The sequence below is a fragment of the Lepidochelys kempii genome, chromosome 12, assembly GCF_965140285.1.
Source record: "Lepidochelys kempii isolate rLepKem1 chromosome 12, rLepKem1.hap1, whole genome shotgun sequence".
Taxonomy (NCBI): Eukaryota; Metazoa; Chordata; order Testudines; family Cheloniidae; genus Lepidochelys; species Lepidochelys kempii.
In genome coordinates this window covers 19,662,375-19,682,319 of record NC_136391.1, presented here as the reverse complement: position 1 = coordinate 19,682,319, position 19,945 = coordinate 19,662,375, and the positions used below count along the sequence as shown (strand labels likewise).

Below are 19,945 nucleotides of genomic sequence, written 5' to 3'. Positions count from 1 at the left end.
AATCACCTTCCTGTTTGCTCAGCCAGGCATGGAGTGCTCTCAGCAAATCTTTCCAGGTGACCATGCCTCCACGTGCCAGGCAAGGCCCAGTATGGAGCACTGGAGAGTTGTTGGACCCCATCAGTGTTTGGGGGGAGGAAGCTGTCCAGTCCCAGCTGTGCTCCAGCCGTAGGAATTACAATACCTTGGGGCAGATATCAAGGGGCATGTGGGAAAGGGGCCATGACCGAGACGCACTGCAGTGCAGGATTAAAGTGAAGGAGCTGCGGAGTGCCTACCGCAGAGCCCGTGAGGCAAACAGCCCCTCAGGTGCTCCCCCCATGACCTGCCGATTCTACAAAGAGTTGGACATGATACTTGGGGGCAACCCCACCTCCACTCTGAGCACCACCAGGGACACTTCAGAGCGGGAGGAGGAGGAGAAGGAGGAAGCGGGAGTGGGAGTGAGGGTGCTGGGGCAGGGGAAGACATTCTGGAATCCCTGGAGGCATACAGCCAGGAGCTCTTCTCAAGCCAGGAGGAAGGTAGCCAGTCACAGTGGCCGGTACTTGGTGGAGGACAAACAGAAGAGCAGGTTCCCAGTAAGCAGCTTTTTTTTCGGGAAGGAATTTTTTCAGTGCGGGCTCTTTGGGCGAGGAGGGTTAGGGCTGCATGCATGCCTAGATGAGGAATAACGCATTGATGTGGTCTATCACTTTGCGGTAATCGGCCTCGGTAATCTCTTCAAAAGTCTCATCCAGAACGTGGGCAATGCACTTGTGCAGGTTTATTGGGAGAGCCACCGTGGTCCTTGTCCCAGTTAGGCTAACATGTCTGCACCACTGTGCCACGAGGGGTGGGGGGACCATTGCTGCACACAGGCAAACTGCATATGGGCCAGGGCGGAAGCCACATTGCAGTAGAAGACCCTCCCTTGCTTCCCAGGTCACCCTCACAGCGAGACATCTTCCAGGATGAACTCCTATGGAAAATGTTGGGACAGCATTCAGTGTAGGTGCTCCCAGCAGCTGTTGCCTCTCCCCAAGGCACAGAAACCAAGAGGACAGTACAGCCGTGAAACAATCAGTCCCCCTTGACCCTGTGCTTACTTACCATTTTGGGGCTCCCGTGGGTTATGTGTGCTCTCTTCGGGATGGGAAAATTATTCTATTGTGTAGACTGTGTATGCCCTCCTTCAGTTCGGGGGAATCATTATTCTGTCTAATATAAACAATGCTGCCTCTGTTAAGTGTTGCATTTTGCCTTTACAGATGCAACCTTGAGATCTCAGCAGTCCATGTTATCACTGGCCGAGAGACTGCAAAGACTCAGGAAGAGGCCACGAAAAAGCAAAGAAGACATGCTGCAAGAAGTGATGCAGCAATCTCTTAAAGAGAATCAAAAAGCACAGGAGTGGAGGGAGAGCGAAAGCAGGATCCGCCAGGAAAACGCAGTGCACTGGCAGCAAAGCACGGAGCTCCGGCAGCAAAGCACGGACTGGCTGATAAGCATAATGGAGTGCCAAACGGACTCTATCCAGGCACTCGTAGCCATGCAGGCAGAGCACTACCATGCCTGCCCCTGCCTGCAGCCACTATCCCAAAACTCTTTCCCTTGTGCCCCCATGTCACCTCCAACCCACTTTCCCCAACATCTGGGTTCTTATCGCCACCAGTTGCTTCACCACCCAGCCCTGAAAACTATGACCCTTACCCACTGCACTCAACCCCCATCCTGAATTATAGCCATCCTGAAGTGCAGCACTTATTGCACAGCACTCCAGACAGGAAGGCCGAGTATGAGAACAGGACATATGCAAATCTGTGATTGAACCGTTCCCCACCCCACCCCCTTGCCCTTTCTGTTTCCCAAGCAGTTGTGTTTCTTTTCAATAAATGGATTTTCTGGCTTTGAAAACATTCTTTATTATTGCATAAAGTAAAAGATGCCTTAGCCCAGGAAAGAAACAGGCACTGCAAGTCAGCTTAGCAAACACAGATTCCTACTAACATTGGAACGACTGTACTTCACTCCTGTGCAGGGCACCAGACATTACTGGTGGCTTTCAGCCTCAAATTGCTCCCTCAAGGCACCCCTAATCCTTGCAGCCCCGAGCTGGGCCCCTCTAATAGCCCAGCTCTCTGGCTGTGCAAATTCAGCCTCCAGGTGTTGAACCTCGGAGGTCCATGCCTGAGTGAAAATTTCACCCTTCTCTTCACAAGTATTATGGAGGGTACAGCTCACGGATATAACTGCAGGGATGCTGTGTTTGGCCAAGTCCAGCTTCCCATACAGAGATCACCAGCGGCCCTTTAAATGGCCAAAAGCACACTCCACAGTCATTCGGCACCGGTTCAGCCTGTAGTTGAACCATTCCTTGCCGCTGTCAAGGCTCCCTTTGTGGGGTTTCATGAGCCATAGCATTAATGGGTAAGCGGGGTCTCCAAGGATCACAATGGGCATTTTGACTTCCCCTACTGTGATCTTCTGCTCTAGGAAAAAAGTCCCAGCCTGCAGCTTCCTGAACAGGGCAGTGTTCCGAAAGATGCGTGCGTCATGCACCTTTCCAGGCCAGCTTGTGTTAATGTCAATGAAATGCCCACGGTGATCCACAAGCACCTGGAGAACCACAGAGAAATATCCCTTCCGATTAACGTACTCAGAGGCTAGGTGGGGTGGTGCCAGAATAGGAATATGCGTCCTATCTATAGCCCCTCCACAGTTAGGGAAACCCATTTGTGCAAAGCCATCCACAATGTCCTGCACGTTACCCAGAGTCAAGGTTCTTCTGAGCAGAATACGATTAATGGACCTGCAAACTTGCATCAACACAAGTCCAACGGTTGACTTTCCCACTCCAAACTGGGTCGCGACCGATTGGTAGCGGTCTGGAGTTGCCAGCTTCCAGATTGCAATAGCCACCCGCTTCTCCACTATCAGGGCAACTCTCAATCTTGTGTCCTTGCGCCGCAGGGTGGGAGCGAGCTCCTCACACAGTCCCATGAAAGTGGCTTTTCTTATCCAAAAGTTCTGCAACCACTGCTTGTCATCCCAGACTTTCATGACGATGCAATCCCACCACTCAGTGCTTGTTTCCCGAGCCCAAAAGCTGCGTTCCACGGTGCTGAGTGAGTCCGTGAATGCCACAAGCAATCTCGTGTCATACACGTTACATGACTTGATATCGTCGGATTCCTCACTGTCACTTTGGATCTTAAGGAATAGCTCAACTGCCAAACGTGACGTGCTGGCAAGACTCGTCAGCATACTCCTCAGCAGTTCGGGCTCCATTTCCCGCAGACTGAAACGGAACACAGATCGCGCTGCACAGAAACAGTTGAAAGATGGCGCCAAATGTGGACAGAAACACAGGAATTGCTGGGATGTGAAGCAATGCAACACGGGGTGTTGGGACGGGACCCAGAATGCCCCGCACCCCACACCCCCTTCCCACAACCCACGACGCCAGAATGGGAAGAGGTGCTCTGTGGGATACCTGCCCATAATTCACCACTCCCAATGCCGCTGCAAGTGCCGCAAATGTGGCCACGACAGTGCACAGGCAGCTGCCAATGTGGAGACTGCAGCGCTTTCCCTACTCAGCTGTACGAAGACGGGTTTAACTCACAGCGCTGTATATCTGCAAGTGTAGCCAAGGCCTATGACAATAGCACTAATGAGCATGTTTCAGCTATTATAGTGTATAACATATGCAGGAACCCAAGAATTCTCAGTGTAAAAGTCCCCAGGTATGATTGTGAGCTACTTACCAATGATTACTTCATCCTCCTTGCCAAATGCTTTGCTGGTTTCTACTGATGTAGTGTTTTCTGGGGCGTCTCCTGTATGTTGATTTGCATTGTCATCTTTTTGTCCTGTGTATGTGCTTTCTAATTCCACACATTTTAATTCTAATTCAGATCTAGCATCCTTTGTGGATTCTTTCATTGTTTTTGTTGTTTCTTTAGGGCTTTTCATTTTGCCACCGAGATCTTTTTTAGTATCATTTTCCGCTGTGCTTTGAGAGGATATGGACTTGCATTTTAATTCTGATTTCTCTAGGGGCTTTTTATCAGTCGAGACTTTGTTCAATAGCATCTGTGGCTTCCCTAATTTGGGTTCCTGTTCATTGTGTTTATTAGCAAGCTTCACCCCTTTTACTTCTTGAATTGGGTCAGTTCTGGTGTTTGGGGGGCACGGATTGTGTTTAAATTTGCCAGTCAGATGTTTAATTCCTTCAACTTCCAATGGTGAGGACAGAGGGGATTTTACTTTGGAACTTGTACCTCCATGATCACCTAGGCTTCCTTCCTTGGCCACTGGAATCTTTTCTTGGGTTTCAGTCATCTGCACATTGATGGAAATCCTGCAGAGCAAACATTTTCCTTTTTATACAGATAAATAGCCTTGCTAGAGTAGTGGAAAATATTTTTTACCCTTTGTTTAAATCCCAGTTTCGTAATAATTTCCCTACTAAAAATATCAGATACTGAAATTGCTAAAGACAATAAGAAAATGCAGTATTTCAGCAATACTTCAGGATAAATTTACAACATTCTGAAGAGACTCAGTCCCACACAATCTGATTTTAATAGCTATTTTAACATGCCAGCTTGTATAGATGTCTGCCCTCTGCTGGACATAAAATATAACATACCTAAAGCTCAGATTTTGTCATGGATATTTTTAGTAAAAATCATGGACAGGTCAGGGCAATAAACAAAAATTCACGGAAGCCCATGACCTGCCCATGATTTTTGCTAAAAATAGCCCTGACAAAATGGGGCAGGTGGAGGATCCAGCACCCACAGCGGCTGGGAGCTCTGGGGTCCCCCCTGCTGCCTGGTGGCTAGGAGCTGCTGGAGGCCTGCCGCCAGCAGCGCCTGAAAGCTGCAGGGCTGCCTGCTGACAGCTCCAGCCCCAGGGCAGAAAAGGTCACAGAGCTCTCTGGCAGGCACGGATTCCGTGACTTCCGTGACCACGGTGACATAATCGTAGCCTACCTACTCCAGCATTCACCAGCGCCTCTGTGGTGGGGAGCCTTTGTATTTAGCGCTAAAAATTGTGGTCTGGATTTTTAGAAGTACGTGCTAGCTCTTAAAAACCTGGGTGCGTGTGTTCTAGTCCCCCTGCAGTTAGCTGAGAGCGGAGGTGTGAGAGTCTGCATTCATGGGGTGTTATCGAATATTACTCTTTTCACAGTCTGCTATTGAAAATATTATGTTGTACACCTCGGCTCTTTTGGCTCCTCTGTTTTGTTAATATTATTTCCTTTAGCATTCCTGCCACTAGAAACTTTTAAACATTTTCATTAATCTTATGTTGTCTGGAGATAATGGGATTATAAAAAACCTGCTATATTCTGAAGTTCTCTCAGAGATATTCATATAATTAATAAACTTAGAAACAGCAGCAGGATCAGGCTCTGCAAGAGAAATTGTGGAATCCCCATAAATGGAGGTTTTTAAGAATAGGTTGGACAAACACCTCTCAGTGATGGGCTAGGTATACTTGGTCCTTCCTCAGCACGGAGGCGTGGTTTAGATCAGTGGTTCTCAAACTAGGGGTGCCGCTTGTTCAGGGAAAGCCCTTGGCAGGCCGGGCCAGCTTGTTTACCTGCCGCATCCACAGGTTTGGCTGATCGCGGCTCACGCTGGCCCTGGTTCACCGCTCCAGGCCAATGGGGGCTGCAGAAAGGGCAGCCAGCACGTTCCTTGGCCCGCGCCGCTTTCTGCAGCCCCCATTGGCCTGGAGTGGTGAACCGGGGCCAGTGGGAGCCGCAATTGGCCAAACCGGTGGATGTGGCAGGTAAACAAACCAGCCTGGCCTGCCAGGGGCTTTCCCTGAACAAGCGGCACCCCTAGTTTGAGAACCACTGGTTTAGATGACCTCTCATGGTCCCTTCCAGACCTACATTTCTGAGTACTGCAGCTGGCTTCAGTGAGGCGACTGGACATCAGTAAGGGCTGTAAAGTTGCATCTGAGGGACTATAAAACTGCAGGCAGAGAATGTCTCTGGTGCCTAGAAAAGGAAACACCTATCTAGTTTCCTCAAAAGTATTGTCCTTCTGTAACAAAGATGTTGAAAAGAAACCTTTTCTATCTTTTGCATAACAAGTCTGTAGTTTTGTTCTCATTTTTACCATCTCACTGTCATTATAAGCATGTGATAATGTTGTGATAAATGAAAGGGGAAGGGATAGCTCTGTTTTAGGGACACCCAGCCAGCCAGTTACCTATAAATCCCTCTTGGTAGTTGTTCTCTACTTGCTTTACCTGTGAAGGGTTAAAAAGTCTCCCTGCATAGGTAAAAGGAAGGGAGTGGGCACCTGACCAAAAGGGCCAATGGGAAAGCTAGAACTTTTTAAAATTGGGAAAAAAACCTTCCCCTTTATCTGTCTGTGTTGTTCTCCCAGAGAGCAGAGACAGGGCTGGAATTATGCTATAAAAAGCTTTGGGCCAGGTATGAAAAATCACCAGATCATACCTAGAAACTACTCATTTGAAACCCCAGATATGTAAGTAGATCAGGAAATGTCTAGGAAGATGCGATTAAGTTTATCCCTTTTATTACTTTATGGCTTGTGGACTTCTCTGTGCTAACCCAGGTGCTTTTGTTTTGCTTGTAACCTTTAAGATGGACCTCAAGAGAGCTATCTTGATGCTTAATCCTTGTAATTGTTATTTTTTTTTAATCTAGCGAAAAACCTAAGTTCCAAATGTATTTTCTTTCTTTTTGTTTTTAATAAAATTTACCTTTTTTTTAAGAACTGGATTGGATTTTTGTGTCCTAAGAGGTTTGTGTACATGTTGTTTAATTAGTCTGTGGCAACAGCTGATTTCCTTTGTTTTCTTTCTCAGCTCTTTCCCGGACGGGGGGTGGGCGTGAAAGGGCTTCAGGGTACCCCACAAGAAGGAATTCCCAAGTGCACCTTCCTGGGTTCTCAAAGGGGTTTTTACAGTTGGGTGGTGGCAGCATCTACCCATCCAAGGTCAGAGAAAATCTGTAACCTTGGGAGTTTAATACAAGCCTGGAGTGGCCAGTATTAATTTTTAGAATCCTTGCAGGCCCCACCTTCTGCACTTGAAGTTCCAGAGTGGGAAATCAGCCTAGACAAATGTATTAAGAATCTGTAGTTCAGTGGTATTAAGCTAATAAGTCAGCTGATGCCAGCTTAGAGCAAACATTGCTATGACTATCTAGACAAGTCTAAACTTGGCAGGAAAACCTGGGCATTTCTCTAACAATTCCAAACATTGGAACTCTGTTCTTTTTACGTTTCTGTAGAGGCCTATTGACTTCAATGAGAGCTGCACCCATGTAACCAAGCGCAGAATTTGGCCCACTCATTCAGACTTCACATACAGAAAATATCTCTGTAGGCACCCTGACTACAAACTCCTCCATAAATAAAGTGTAGGAAGATGCATGTTCTTTTCACATTGTTATTTAAGAATAAAAATGCAGAGTAAATTTTAAGTCTGATTATAATGAAATGTTGTGTGAAGTTTATCGAGACATCAAACAAACACACTTCCTTTGCATTTACAGCCCTTGTGTTCAGGGGGTTCCCACACCCCAATCATGTGAATTTGGGAAATGTGCTGGAATAACATTCCTGGAATCTTCTTTTACTTAGCCACACAACTGGTTATGGAAATGCAAGCTTCCCCCACTCTGCCCTGCCACATCCTTACACTGGACCTCTTCTAGAGGTAAAGGGAAATATAGTCTCCAAGCCCTGCCACAGCTTAGCCTTTCTTCTAAGACTGGGGTGCCAATTGCTGCCATTTGCAAAGATGTTTTTTCTCATGTGGATCTGTGTGTACTGAGAAGTAGACCAAGACCACTTCCATTCAGTTTATTAGTTTGGTTCTTCAGTCTCCGGCCTTGTCTACACTTACTGGGGGTTTGACATGCAGCGATCGATGCATCGGCAGTCGATTTAGTGGGTCTGGTGAAGACCCGCTAAATCAATCACAGATCGCTCTCCCGTCACCTCCTGTACTCCACCTGAATGAGAAGCGCAAGGGAAGTAGACAGGAGAGCGTTTCCAGTCAACATCACGTAATGTGGACCCCATGATAAGTAGATCTAAGTACACCGACTTCAGCTACGTTATTCACGTAACTGAAGTTGCTTAACTTAGATCCATCTCCCCCTGTAGTGTAGACAAGGCCTTAATATGCTTGTATTGCATTCATCTGGGAATACTCCAGCACCTGAAAATACCTGTAAATTGCACAAATAACTAAAGACTACCTAGAGAATAAAGTGCCTGTCTTGTATTTAAGGCACCAGAATGCATTTTAAAAGGAATATTTTCAAATGCACACATACAAAAAAGCAGTCAGTTTTTGGTCTGTGTTCAAATGCTGACTTGTGTACCTGCACATCGGGATAATTGTGTATACACAAAAATGTACATGAGCCTAAACTGAACATGCATGGTCATGCACAGACATGTTTTAAAAATGGGATCTCCATTTTCATTTTTTTCCCATAATGCAATTGCAAGTTAAATCACAGAACTTTTCTAAAGTCCTAACCAAAAAAAAGGACAAAAAAGGGTATCTGATACTAAATATGTCATATGTTAAAGAGAAAAAAAAGTTAGAAAAAGAAATGTTTGCTCACATCTTTGTATGGCCAATGCTTAAAATGGGCTGGGTCATGTGGTCACAGACCTAACCAAAAATACTGACTTCTTTGAGGTGTGCAAAGGACTATTATACATGGGATTGAACAACCTGCCCAAGCCCTGAAATTTTATCACACACTAAAAAAATTCTATCCTCAGTCAATGGCAGACTCCTCTTGCAGACCTATTAAGCCCCATGTGTGATATTTATAGAAACATCCATGTTAGAAAGGAGTCAGCCATTTACAAGGTTCAAGGAAATGAGACACACGTAGAGCAAACCCATTTCAAACCTCCCTGACTCAGAACAGATGTGTAATATTAGTAATTAGCGCTTATCAAGCACTTTCTATCTACAAACATTATCTTTGTATAAATTTATAAGCCACCACGCTGGGCCTAATTCGTCTTCAGATTAACTGTTTACATGGTTCCACAAGCTCCTTTTCTAACAAGGCTTTTTTTCCTACGGTTTCACATATGAGCAAGACTGAATCGTCCTTTTAATAATTTGCCTATTATTAACACATGGAATGTTTCAGATCACACAGAGAATTACAGACTAGATCACTACCTTGTACGTATCACTTCACACCCTGCTCTGGATACAGACTTTGATGTGGATGGCACGGCTTCCATGGACATAGCACTGAATGTAGAGGGTTTGTTTTCACTTTCTTTTGATTTCTGAGTGATAGGATTTCTGTGGTGTTCTTCCAGTCCTGGTGCTCTGTCCATATCAATTGCTTCAGCAGTAACATTCTTGTTCCCCACAGGGCCATGATTTATGAAGGGAAGACCATGGTTTGGAATCAAAGCTTTAATTCCAGTGCCTTTTTGTGGCTGACAATTCTTAGAGCTATTTGTTTTGCCAGAACCTGCTATTTTTTGCAGCTGTGTTGTCCTTTCTTTAACTTGTGGACTGGAGTCAACTTTGGAGACTACAGCGTCAAAAGAGTTTACTTTTTCACATGCTCCGTTAGTTTCATCCAACTTTTCTTCTCCTTTGGGCTCTAAATAAGAAATAGTATTATCGTAATGTCACAGCCTTCCCCTGACACAAGAAAAAATATTACATAGTGGTATAGGTTGTAAAAAATAGGGAGGTAGCCAGGGATGTTGGACTCTATCAAAAACCTACCATCATAGTGAAACTAGGCAATGATGCTCATGTGAAAGGACTAAAAGACACACAAAAAAGACTTAAGCTTAATAGAAGCATGTTTGACATTTCTGACACTGACACATGCAGGTTAATAAAATTACTTACTGGCATTGCTAGCTTTTCAGCAATGGTAAAAGTAAAAATAGAAACTGGATTTCTGAATAACTAAAAACCAAACTGATAAGAGAGAGATAAGGTGGGTGAGATAATATATTTTATTGGACCAACTTCTGTTGGTAGAAGGAATGAGCTTTGGAGCTTCACAGAGTCCTTCCTCAGCTCTGGGGAAGGTAACCAGAGTGTCCATGCTAAATACAAAATAGGACAGGTTGTTAGGCATGCACGTGTTGAAGGAGACTACTTAAAATGAAGTAGGCAATTACCACCTCTGCCCTAGGACAAAGGAAGATAAGTAGGAAGACCTGACCGGACCTGAGGAAGAGCTCTGTGAAGATCAAAAGCTTGTCTCTTACACCAACAGAAGTTGGTCCAATAAAAGACATTATTCCACCCACCCCGTCTCTCTCAGACCCTGGGACGAGCAGGGCTACAACAACACTGCAAACTGAAAATTGATAAGAGTCAATTGAAGGACGTCCAAGACTTTAAGTACTCTATGGGTCAACATGACATGTTGTTCGGACTCCGAAATCCCAAAAGGCACACCCATCCCAGTGTCCATACTATAAGAAGTAGCACTGACATTGCAAATTGGGACAGGAGGTTTCCAGGAGACACTAAGACTCAGAACACTGCCTCTCTCCCCTAGGGTTTCTTGGTCCCCACTGGAGCTATTCCAATAATTGCAACTGCTCTTAATTATTAGTGATGGTGCATAAAAAGGAAGGGCAGTCTAGATGGGACATGACTTCCATTTCATCTAGGTTTCTACTTGCGCAGGCCCTAGAAATCAATGTGATTTTTGTTTAATTTTTAGTTTAACACCTCAGCCCAAAAGTACTGAGGGCTTTTGAGTCAGAATTCTGAGCAGCAGATTCTTTAGTTTATGTTATTTTCTAAGCCAAGAAACCAAGACAATTTTTGGCCATGCTTGAGAGGAGCCTCTGGTGACGTGGGGAGGTGACTGTAACGGGGCACTATTCACAGTCACATTCACCCCGGTGTAACTCCACTGATAACAATGGATACAATGGATGACTGAAAGGTCTGAGGTCTGAATCCCTTTTCTAACCCTATCCCCTGAGACTTGTTGAAAATATCTTCGCTGACCACGTGAGACATTCCCAGTTCAAAAATAAATCTGTATTTCTGCTTCTTCACGTGCTTTTTTCCTCTATGACTTTACAGATTTTCTTTGTGTTCTTGCGATTGTATCCCTGGTGTCTTCCAAACAGACATTGCTCTCTTTTAATTAAGCTAACTACAACTGCGAAAGCAAAGAAATACAGCATTAACCAAACAAAGATAATGGCTGCTATTCATTTTAATGAACTGTTGCTATTGGATTTGGTTTGGCGGTTTGGTTTTTTTGGGAAAGGGAGTTGTATTTTTGTTTGTTGTTTTTTTGTGATGGTATCAAACATTCAACACACGCTTTTCTGAGTACTTGATAAGTCCAGGTACTTAGTTACAAAGGGATAATTCAGTAGTACCTACATATATAGGAGAATATTGAATCTTCTCTTCCCAACCTATCTCAAATTCCACAGTGGATATGTTTATCATACATACAGGCTTACATATACCTTCCAAAGACTCTTTGCTTTCAGCCTGGACTCCTCTGTTGCTAGATACATGCTTTGGTTTCGCACCCTTCTCTTCAGGTTGATCTTTAGTCTAAAAAATACAATTGAATACACAATTAATTAACAAAGTTAAAGATGTCCATTTCCCACTGGGTCCCTCTAATTCTCTACCAGTGGAGGCAGTTACACACTATGAAATTGGTGGTAACGACTCAGCTTCATTGCATTCTCAGTTTGCTGCTGCTTCTTTATTTCCCCCTCTATGAGGCTTCCTGGGGCTCCAGGGATGTGAGGCATCTCTCCACCATCTGCCATTACTGTGAGGAAGTCTTGTCTGTGCTCTCCTTGAATCAGCTCTCCAACTGCACCGGCACTACCCTCTAGACCTCGCAAGCCCTGCTGTCACCCTACAAGTTAGCAATTGGCACCCCTTGCCCAACTCTCAAGCCCTCCGAGTGTCTTCCTTGAGTGTCCAGCCCAAGTCCACTGGACACTCACAGTATTCAGATTTGCTGCTTCCAAAGAAACAGTGTACCCCAGTTTACCAGGTCCACCTCAGATCACTGCTCCGCTTGACACACAGCACAGAGGAGAGGAAAGTGATCAGGAACAGTCAGCATGGATTCACCAAGGGCAAGTCATGCCTGACTAATCTAATTGCCTTCTATGACGAGAAAACTGGCTCTGTGGATGAGGGGAAAGCGGTGGACGTGTTGTTCCTTGACTTTAGCAAAGCTTTTGACACGGTCTCCCACAGTATTCTTGCCAGCAAGTTAAAGAAGTATGGGCTGGATGAATGGACTGTAAGGTGGATAGAAGGTTGGCTAGATTGTCGGGCACAACGGGTAGTGATCAATGGCTCCACGTCTAGTTGGCAGCCGGTATCAAGTGGAGTGCCCCAAGGGTCGGTCCTCGGGCTGGTTTTGTTCAATATCTTCATAAATGATCTGGAGGATGGCGTGGATTGCACCCTCAGCAAGTTTGCAGATGACACTAAACTGGGAGGAGAGGTAGATACGCTGGAGGGTAGGGATAGGATACAGAGGGCCCTAGACAAATTAGAAGATTGGGTCAAAAGGAGTCTGATGAGGTTCAACAAAGACAAGTGCAGAGTCCTGCACTTAGGACGGAAGAATCCCATGCACCGCTACAGACTGGGGACTGAATGGCTCGGCAGCAGTTCTGCAGAAAAGGACCTAGGGGTTACAGTGGATGAGAAGCTGGATATGAGTCAACAGTGTGTCCTTGTTGCGAAGAAGGCCAATGGCATTTTGGGATGTATAGGTAGGGGCATTGCCAGCAGACCAAGGGACGTGATCGTTCCCCTCTATTCGACATTGGTGAGGCCTCATCTGGAGTACTGTGTCCAGTTTTGGGCCCCACACTACAAGAAGGATGTGGAAAAACTGGAAAGCATCCAGCGGAGGGCAACAAAAATGTTGAGAGGACTGGAACACATGACTTATGAGGAGAGGCTGAGGGAACTGGGATTTAGTCTGCAGAAGAGAAAAGAATGAGGGGGGATTTGATAGCTGCTTTCAACTACCTGAAAGGGGGTTCCAAAGAGGATGGATCTAGACTGTTCTCAGTGGTAGCTCATGACAGAACAAGGAGTAATGGTCTCAAGTTGCTGTGGGGGAGGTTTAGGTTGGATATTAAGAAAAACTTTTTCACTAGGAGGGTGATGAAACACTGGAATGCGTTACCTAGGGAGGTGGTGGAATCTCCTTCCTTAGATATTTTTAAGGTCAGGCTTGACAAAGCCCTGGCTGGGATGATTTAGTTGGGGATTGGTCCTGCTTTGAGCAGGGGTTGGATTAGATGACCTCCTGAGATCCCTTCCAACCCTGATGTTCTATGATTCTAGATATGTTTATAGTGAAGTCAAGTATAAGTGTATCAAACAAAGCATAGAGATTTAAATTGCAGCAAATAGCAGTATTGGAAACAAATAGTTACATGTGACATAAAATCATAACATTCATTCTATAGCCTAGATTTAATTAACTAGATACTCATGTCTTGTAGAGTCAGGCTCACCCCAAATCCTTGCAGCACTTTATAGCCACGTTAGCTGTGACCCTTCTTTCATGAGAAAGACGTGCTGTGAGTGTGCCTTCTAGGTGAAGGATTCAGTGTGTTTCCTGGCAGCCCAAGATATAACAGAACAATCCTCTCTCTTTTTTTTCATAAGCAGAACACACACACAAACCCCCCCGCTCTTGGTTTCATCTTGCAGATTTCACCATCTCTGATTTTGCCTGTGGCTCAGTATATAAATAGGCATACACTGTGACGCATTCAAGACACAATACACAAACCACCAGACAGGGAGATAGGTGTCCGTTACCTCCTGCCTGAAAGGAACATTTCCAAAGTATGTCACCTCCTGGAGACATGCTAAAACTCCGAGACTTCGGAGCATAAGTTTTAGTGTGGACACATAATTCCTTAATATTATCCATCCATACATTAGCTATGATTATGGCAAGCTGTGGGCCACTTGTGTTCATGACTTCACATGCCACCATTCAGTGAACTATTATGTATAGATATTTCCTAGGGGATCCCTGTAAAACCCTATGCACCACCACCACCCCCCAATGCCCTCTGCCAGTTGGCATCAAGGACTCCCTGGGTCACATCCACCAATTTTTTTTAAATCTTTTTTCTAAAGCAAAATCTTGTGGAATAATAAATTAGCTCATAGGTCTCAAAAAATGTTACTTGCCAAAACTACACCTGGGGTGATTTTTCTCCAATATACAGTTCTATCACATAGTTTTTAATCTAAGACAGGGGAGGCACCAGATGAAGAAAATGTTGGTTTCATCCCTTCTGGCTCTCACGGAGAGATAAACTGCACCTCTTTACACATTTAATGTTATTTTACCATGTAACCCCCAAAAGGACCTTCCATTCATTAAGCCATAGTGAAGTAATATAGACAGGCGGCTATCCCATTGGGCGCCAATCCTGCAAACACTCACCCACATGCTCCAGCCCATTGACCTGAATTCTGGGGTACTGAAAAATCTAGATCCAAATTATTTTTGGCTTAGGTTCATCTCTTTCTCTGGCTGAAGAGACACCAATCTCAGGTGGCGAATGTTTGTTGAATGCTTTCTGGGTGATACCCAATCCTTTCTTTAACAAAAGACACGTTGAAACCACGTCGACTGTTCATCCTAGCTCTAATATTTAGCCAATGATAATGCAGACCATAGAAGAACAGCAAAAAGTAGTGAAAATACATGTATTGGCTGGGAAAATATTAAATATTTGAACCAGAGAAAGGATAATTTAGAGTGGAGAATTGACCTGGTCTCCTACCCTACCCAACTACTGAGTGTGGCAACAAGCAAGAGCTTCTGAACCTCCTATATATTTGAACACACAATTCCAGTTACATGCCTTTTGAAAATCAAGTCCCATTAATATTAGCATAAGGGTTTGAGGTGCTATGTGTGTTGACCTTGTATACCCCAATGTTGACATAGTATAATAAGTTTTTTTCCCTCTCCCTCCACCCTCCACTAAAAAAGTTTTCAAATGTCATTGCCACTTTTAACTAAAACACTCAGTATGCCCATGACAATGGTGACACTGTGGGGATCTTTATTCTTGTCGAATCCCCTTCTGCAAGCGAGACTGCCATGTACCACACACTCCAGCATTGTTTTTTGTAAGTCAAGAGTCAGAAGTTTTAGACATTTACTTATTTTATGAATTTGAGGCCAACCCTGCATTCTCACGCAAACAGTCCTAAAGATGCCACTGAATCCTATTGTTGTGTCAGCAAGCAGCTACTTATAAAAATAAAAACATAAGACCCCCTCCGTCACTGATTCATAAATTCGAAGAAGATGATCACAATGGTCCTTAGTCTAATCTCCTGCACAACATAGCCATACAATTTCAACAAAATAATTCCTAGAGCAGATCTTTTAGAAAAAAACATCCAATCTTGATTTTAAAAAGTGTCAGTGATGGAGAATCTGCCATGCCTCCTGGTAAGTTGTTCCAATAGTTAATTACTCTCATTGTTAAAAATTTACACTTTATTTCCAGTCTGAATTTGTTTAGCTTCAAATTCCAGCCATTGAATCATGGTACACCTTTCTCTGCTAGATTCCAGAGTCAGTTGTCAAATATTTGTTCCCCATGTAGATACTAATGCACTGTAATCAGGTCACCCCTTAACCTTCTCTTTGTTAAACTAAATAGGTTGAGCTCATTGAATTTATCATTATAAGTCAAGTTTTCTAATCCTTTAATCTTTCTTGTGGCTCTTCTTTGAACCCTCTCCAATTTTTCAACATCTGTCCTGAACACGTAGTAACGCTGGATAAAACCACTGCTCTGCTATATGGTGCACTATCATAAAGAGATGGCTAGGAAGCAGAAACAAGCAAGTAACTGGTTATTTTATTTGCAACTGTAGTGCAAAAAGCCTTCTGGAACCTTTTGGGTTTTAAATTAAGTTCTTTATGCTCCAGTTTTACAATGTATACAGCAACACACAAATGAAGGGATGTGGCTGGTTAATTAACGTTGCCCACCTGTCCAATATGTATTTGCTTTCCTATAGGTTTCAGAGTAACAGCCGTGTTAGTCTGTATTCGCAAAATGAAAAGGAGTACTTGTGGCACCTTAGAGACTAACCAATTTATTTGAGCATAAGCTTTCGGCTCAAATAAATTGGTTAGTCTCTAAGGTGCCACAAGTACTCCTTTTCATTTTGCTTTCCTATAATATACTATAACCACATATGAGTTGTCTCTCGTGCATCACAGCCATGCTACCTTCAAAATCCCTCTTAAAAATATCTTTCTTCCAATAAGTCTTTCAGTGAATGTAGCAAAGAAAGAAATTTAAAAACTAGTTTACCATTTTGAAGTTGTTCTTTACCTGGCCATCTAGTGTACTATGTACTTGCCTGTCGAATTTGGAGAGTACACCCCATGAAGCAGGATCCTAGCTGTCTCCAGGTATTACATAGTTCCAAGAACTTTGCAAGTGCTAGTAATAATCATATCTTTAAACCTAAAGCACATCAATTTTTAGAACGCTTTTTTCATGTCTCCTACTATTGTACCACACTTCAGTTGGAACAGACTGCAAGTACTGGCACCATGTAAATGTCTGACGGGGTTTTTCAGTGATCTCAACCCAGTTTCCACTGGAAATTTAACCAAAAAAAAAATCTCACAATCTGGTTCAATTGTCAGCCTCTGAAAGAGTAGTGGTTCTTCATATCTGTATAGAGATGGACTGTTAGAGCTGTATCTGAAAATTGGCACAACACCCTCCTGATCTATACTGAGGTCTATTACAGTCTCATTTTTGTAAGAGCTCAAATTCACATTCCACCCATATATTTTAATTGTTGTTTTTTTCAAGTTATTTTGATTTGATTTTTGATTTTCAAGTTATAAAGCCAGGAGCATTCACAGAGTATTCAAATAATTCCATTGCAAGTAGAGTCATTCCTAATGCAATAATGTTTTTACCACCCCATGTTATGAGACCCCCAGGAATGAGACCATGTCCCACAAACACCTCATTGTGCAGATTATTCTTTGTTTCTCATGATGGGACACAAATAGTAGTGAATGATGACAAACAAGACTCAGTGAAACAACAGATATTCATTATAAGTGCCAGTTCATTTTTTTAAAAAGAAAACTAATGAATTCCAAAATATCCTACTGACACTATAAACCATTTCCTGCCCATTATGCTTCATAATTAAGAAATGGTTATGAGTTAGTGTCCTGCACTCTCAGCCCTATTGATCCAATGGTTCGATGAAGTCAATAGAATTGCACAGATGTAATTGGGAAGAATTAGGTCCATGTTCCATTGAAGTTACTGAAATTGTATGAACATAAATGAGGGCAGATTTTGGCCCTTGATGCCTAAATTGTCATGATCAGTTAGAAAACAGAATCCCATTCTGTCACTTCACAGTACATTAACTATTTATTATTCTTTATCTAGGGCTGGATTCCGCAACTAACTTGGACGTCATTGGCCAGGATGTAACTGAGGGCAGATTTTGGCCCTTAAATTGTCAACTCCTTGATGCAGAGACCTAGTCTTTACACCTATTTGAAACCTTCCTATCATGTTTTCTGCCCTATACCATTTATTCTTATGCCTACTACTGAGAGAGGAAAGCCTGAAAACACACATGCATTATGTACAAAGTTAACAGGAAAGCCTGGAGCCCTTCTCCTTAACAAGAAAAGGATCGTGAACAGTAAAATAAAACCAACCTCCATGAGGATTTCAACCAGACTCCCTTTCTTCCAGGGTACAATGCCTCTCAGAATGAAATCCACTACTTTAGAATTTTTGAATGTCTCTCCCACAAATGTAATGACTTTATCCACAGTATCAACCATTTTTTCTATCTTTTCCAGCCTCTCCCTGTGCTTCAAGGCATCTTGCTGTGTAGCTCTCATCAGCTTCAGCATTTCTGAGCACGCATTTTCGGTCTCAAATGGGCGAACGCTGTCCCCAGGTTTCAGGCCTCTTTTTGCTGCATCTGTCTCAGCAGCGGATGCTTGGGATGCTGTTAACTTGTCAATGTTCTTTCCTAGGTCGTCAATGCCTCGGTTCACCTTCTGTAGCTTGCCATTCAGGTCTTCTTGGGAACTCAATAATTTATCTACCTTTTCACTCAAAAGATTCAATTTTTTGTCCATTGTGCTTAAATGGTTCCCTCTTGCTGGCTGCAACCTAGCCACTGCATTTCCAGGCCCCTTTCCATGCTCCATGTTATCCTCAGACATTCTGCCCAGACAAGGAGCCAATGGCAGTGCAATTTACTTGGCTCCTCATTAAGTGTGTAAATTAGAGGGTCGTTCTCTGAAAGCTCATCTTCCTTAGTAACTTCCTTACCCTACAACCAAGGATAAATTCTTTGGCTTATTAGAGATGCTAGGAGTGTGTCATTGATCAGCCATTGTGTGAAAAGGTTTCATTTTTGCATTATCTGTTCCTTACTGTGTGCTTTCAATGAGGGAGTTAACTTGGCAATGGACTGTTTTTTCTTGGGCCCCCTTGACGTCACAAAACCATTTAAAATTCTTTCTTGAGAGGCTGTTGATAGGCAAGCATCTTAACAATTGACTACGCCCAAAGCGGATATCTCTGGGTGTGGGAAGGAGCAAGGATTTCATGCCAAGCCTTGTTTTCTGATATTGAAAAATACCCTTTAAAATGTTTCTCTTTTGCCACAGCAGAGAAGTATAAAAGTGAATTTAGTGGTGTCGTGCTAAGGCTGGGAAGATTTCAGCCTGGTAGAACACATGCATAACATCCAGCACAGACGCACGCTGTGCTCTTTAGGTTGGCTGGCACTTGAACTTAAAAATAGAGCACAATAATGACAATGATCTGAAATACGTATCTGGCACCAGGATGTCTCTGTCAACTGAAACGTCTAAAATTAAATTCTTTCTACAGTGCCATGAAAGTGCACAGTGTAAAAAAAAAAAAAAAAAAAAAAAAAAGACAGTGAGGCATGTCACAATTGCTTTCATAATTGGCAGCAAAATAATTAGTCTGGAGTCCTTTATTTGCTATTGATACACTTTTTTTTTCTGAAGTGCATGAGTGCTGACACCACAAAAACAACCATTGTTCTTTGGAGAGAAGAGAAACCTCTGTTTAGGTTCAGAGATAGCCCACACCATGGCAGAGCTGAGCACCTCACAAACAGTGAGTTTATCCTCACAGCAACCGTGTGAGAAATGGAACTACAATTATTTCAGTGTCACAGATGGGGATCTGAGGCACAGAGCTTAAGCGACTTGTCTAAGGTTACAGAGGAAGTCTGTGGGAAAAGCATGAACCAAATCCAGATCTCCTCAGTCTCACTTCAGTGTTTCAGAGTGACCTTTCCTGTCTCCATACACAGTGAATTAAAGAAGTTCTGGTCTTTCACACCAGTCAGTGTTTGGGCCTGACCCTAAGAATGATGGCACATCATAATTCCCACTGAAATCAATGGGCTTTGAAGTGCTTAGCACCACTTCTGATCTGACTTTTCAGGGTGTGGGGAAAGTAATACTTTAGGTGAATTTAATTTTTCATTAGAAGTAGTTCTGGAAAGTAAAGTCCTCTATTTACCTACAGGAAAGATACAGAAGGGGGAATAACAATAGAAGCATCCCAACCAAATATACCAAACCAAATATACCAAATATACCAACCATCTTAACAATGTGCCACAACCTTTGTTCTGGAGGGACCACTTCTCTGAGTGAGAAAGTACATTTGTCTTCATGTCCACTATTCCCTTGGTCTGCCTGATAAGGCTCCAAGTAACTCCATTTGATGTGGTGAGTTCATGATGTCCACTAGGACCTGGTCACAGAGGTCACTAACTTCTTTCACAAAAGACACCAAACAGGCATCACATAATGATTTTCTGCCTGCCA

At 43.5% G+C, this 19,945-nt stretch overlaps 1 protein-coding gene across 1 annotated transcript in view; it reads right to left on the bottom strand.

Annotated features, from left to right (window-relative positions):
• MYLK3 (myosin light chain kinase 3) overlaps positions 1 to 18,292 on the bottom strand; it is a 39,420-nt gene extending 21,128 nt beyond the window's left edge. The window contains exons 1-4 of the mRNA XM_073308467.2: positions 17,774 to 18,292; positions 11,493 to 11,583; positions 9,196 to 9,634; positions 3,750 to 4,345 (exon numbers count right to left, since the gene is read on the bottom strand). Coding sequence (XP_073164568.1) covers positions 3,750 to 4,345; positions 9,196 to 9,634; positions 11,493 to 11,583; positions 17,774 to 18,292 — 1,645 coding nt within the window. The remainder of the gene's footprint in view (positions 1 to 3,749; positions 4,346 to 9,195; positions 9,635 to 11,492; positions 11,584 to 17,773) is intronic.
• Between the last annotated feature and the right edge of the window lie 1,653 nt (positions 18,293 to 19,945).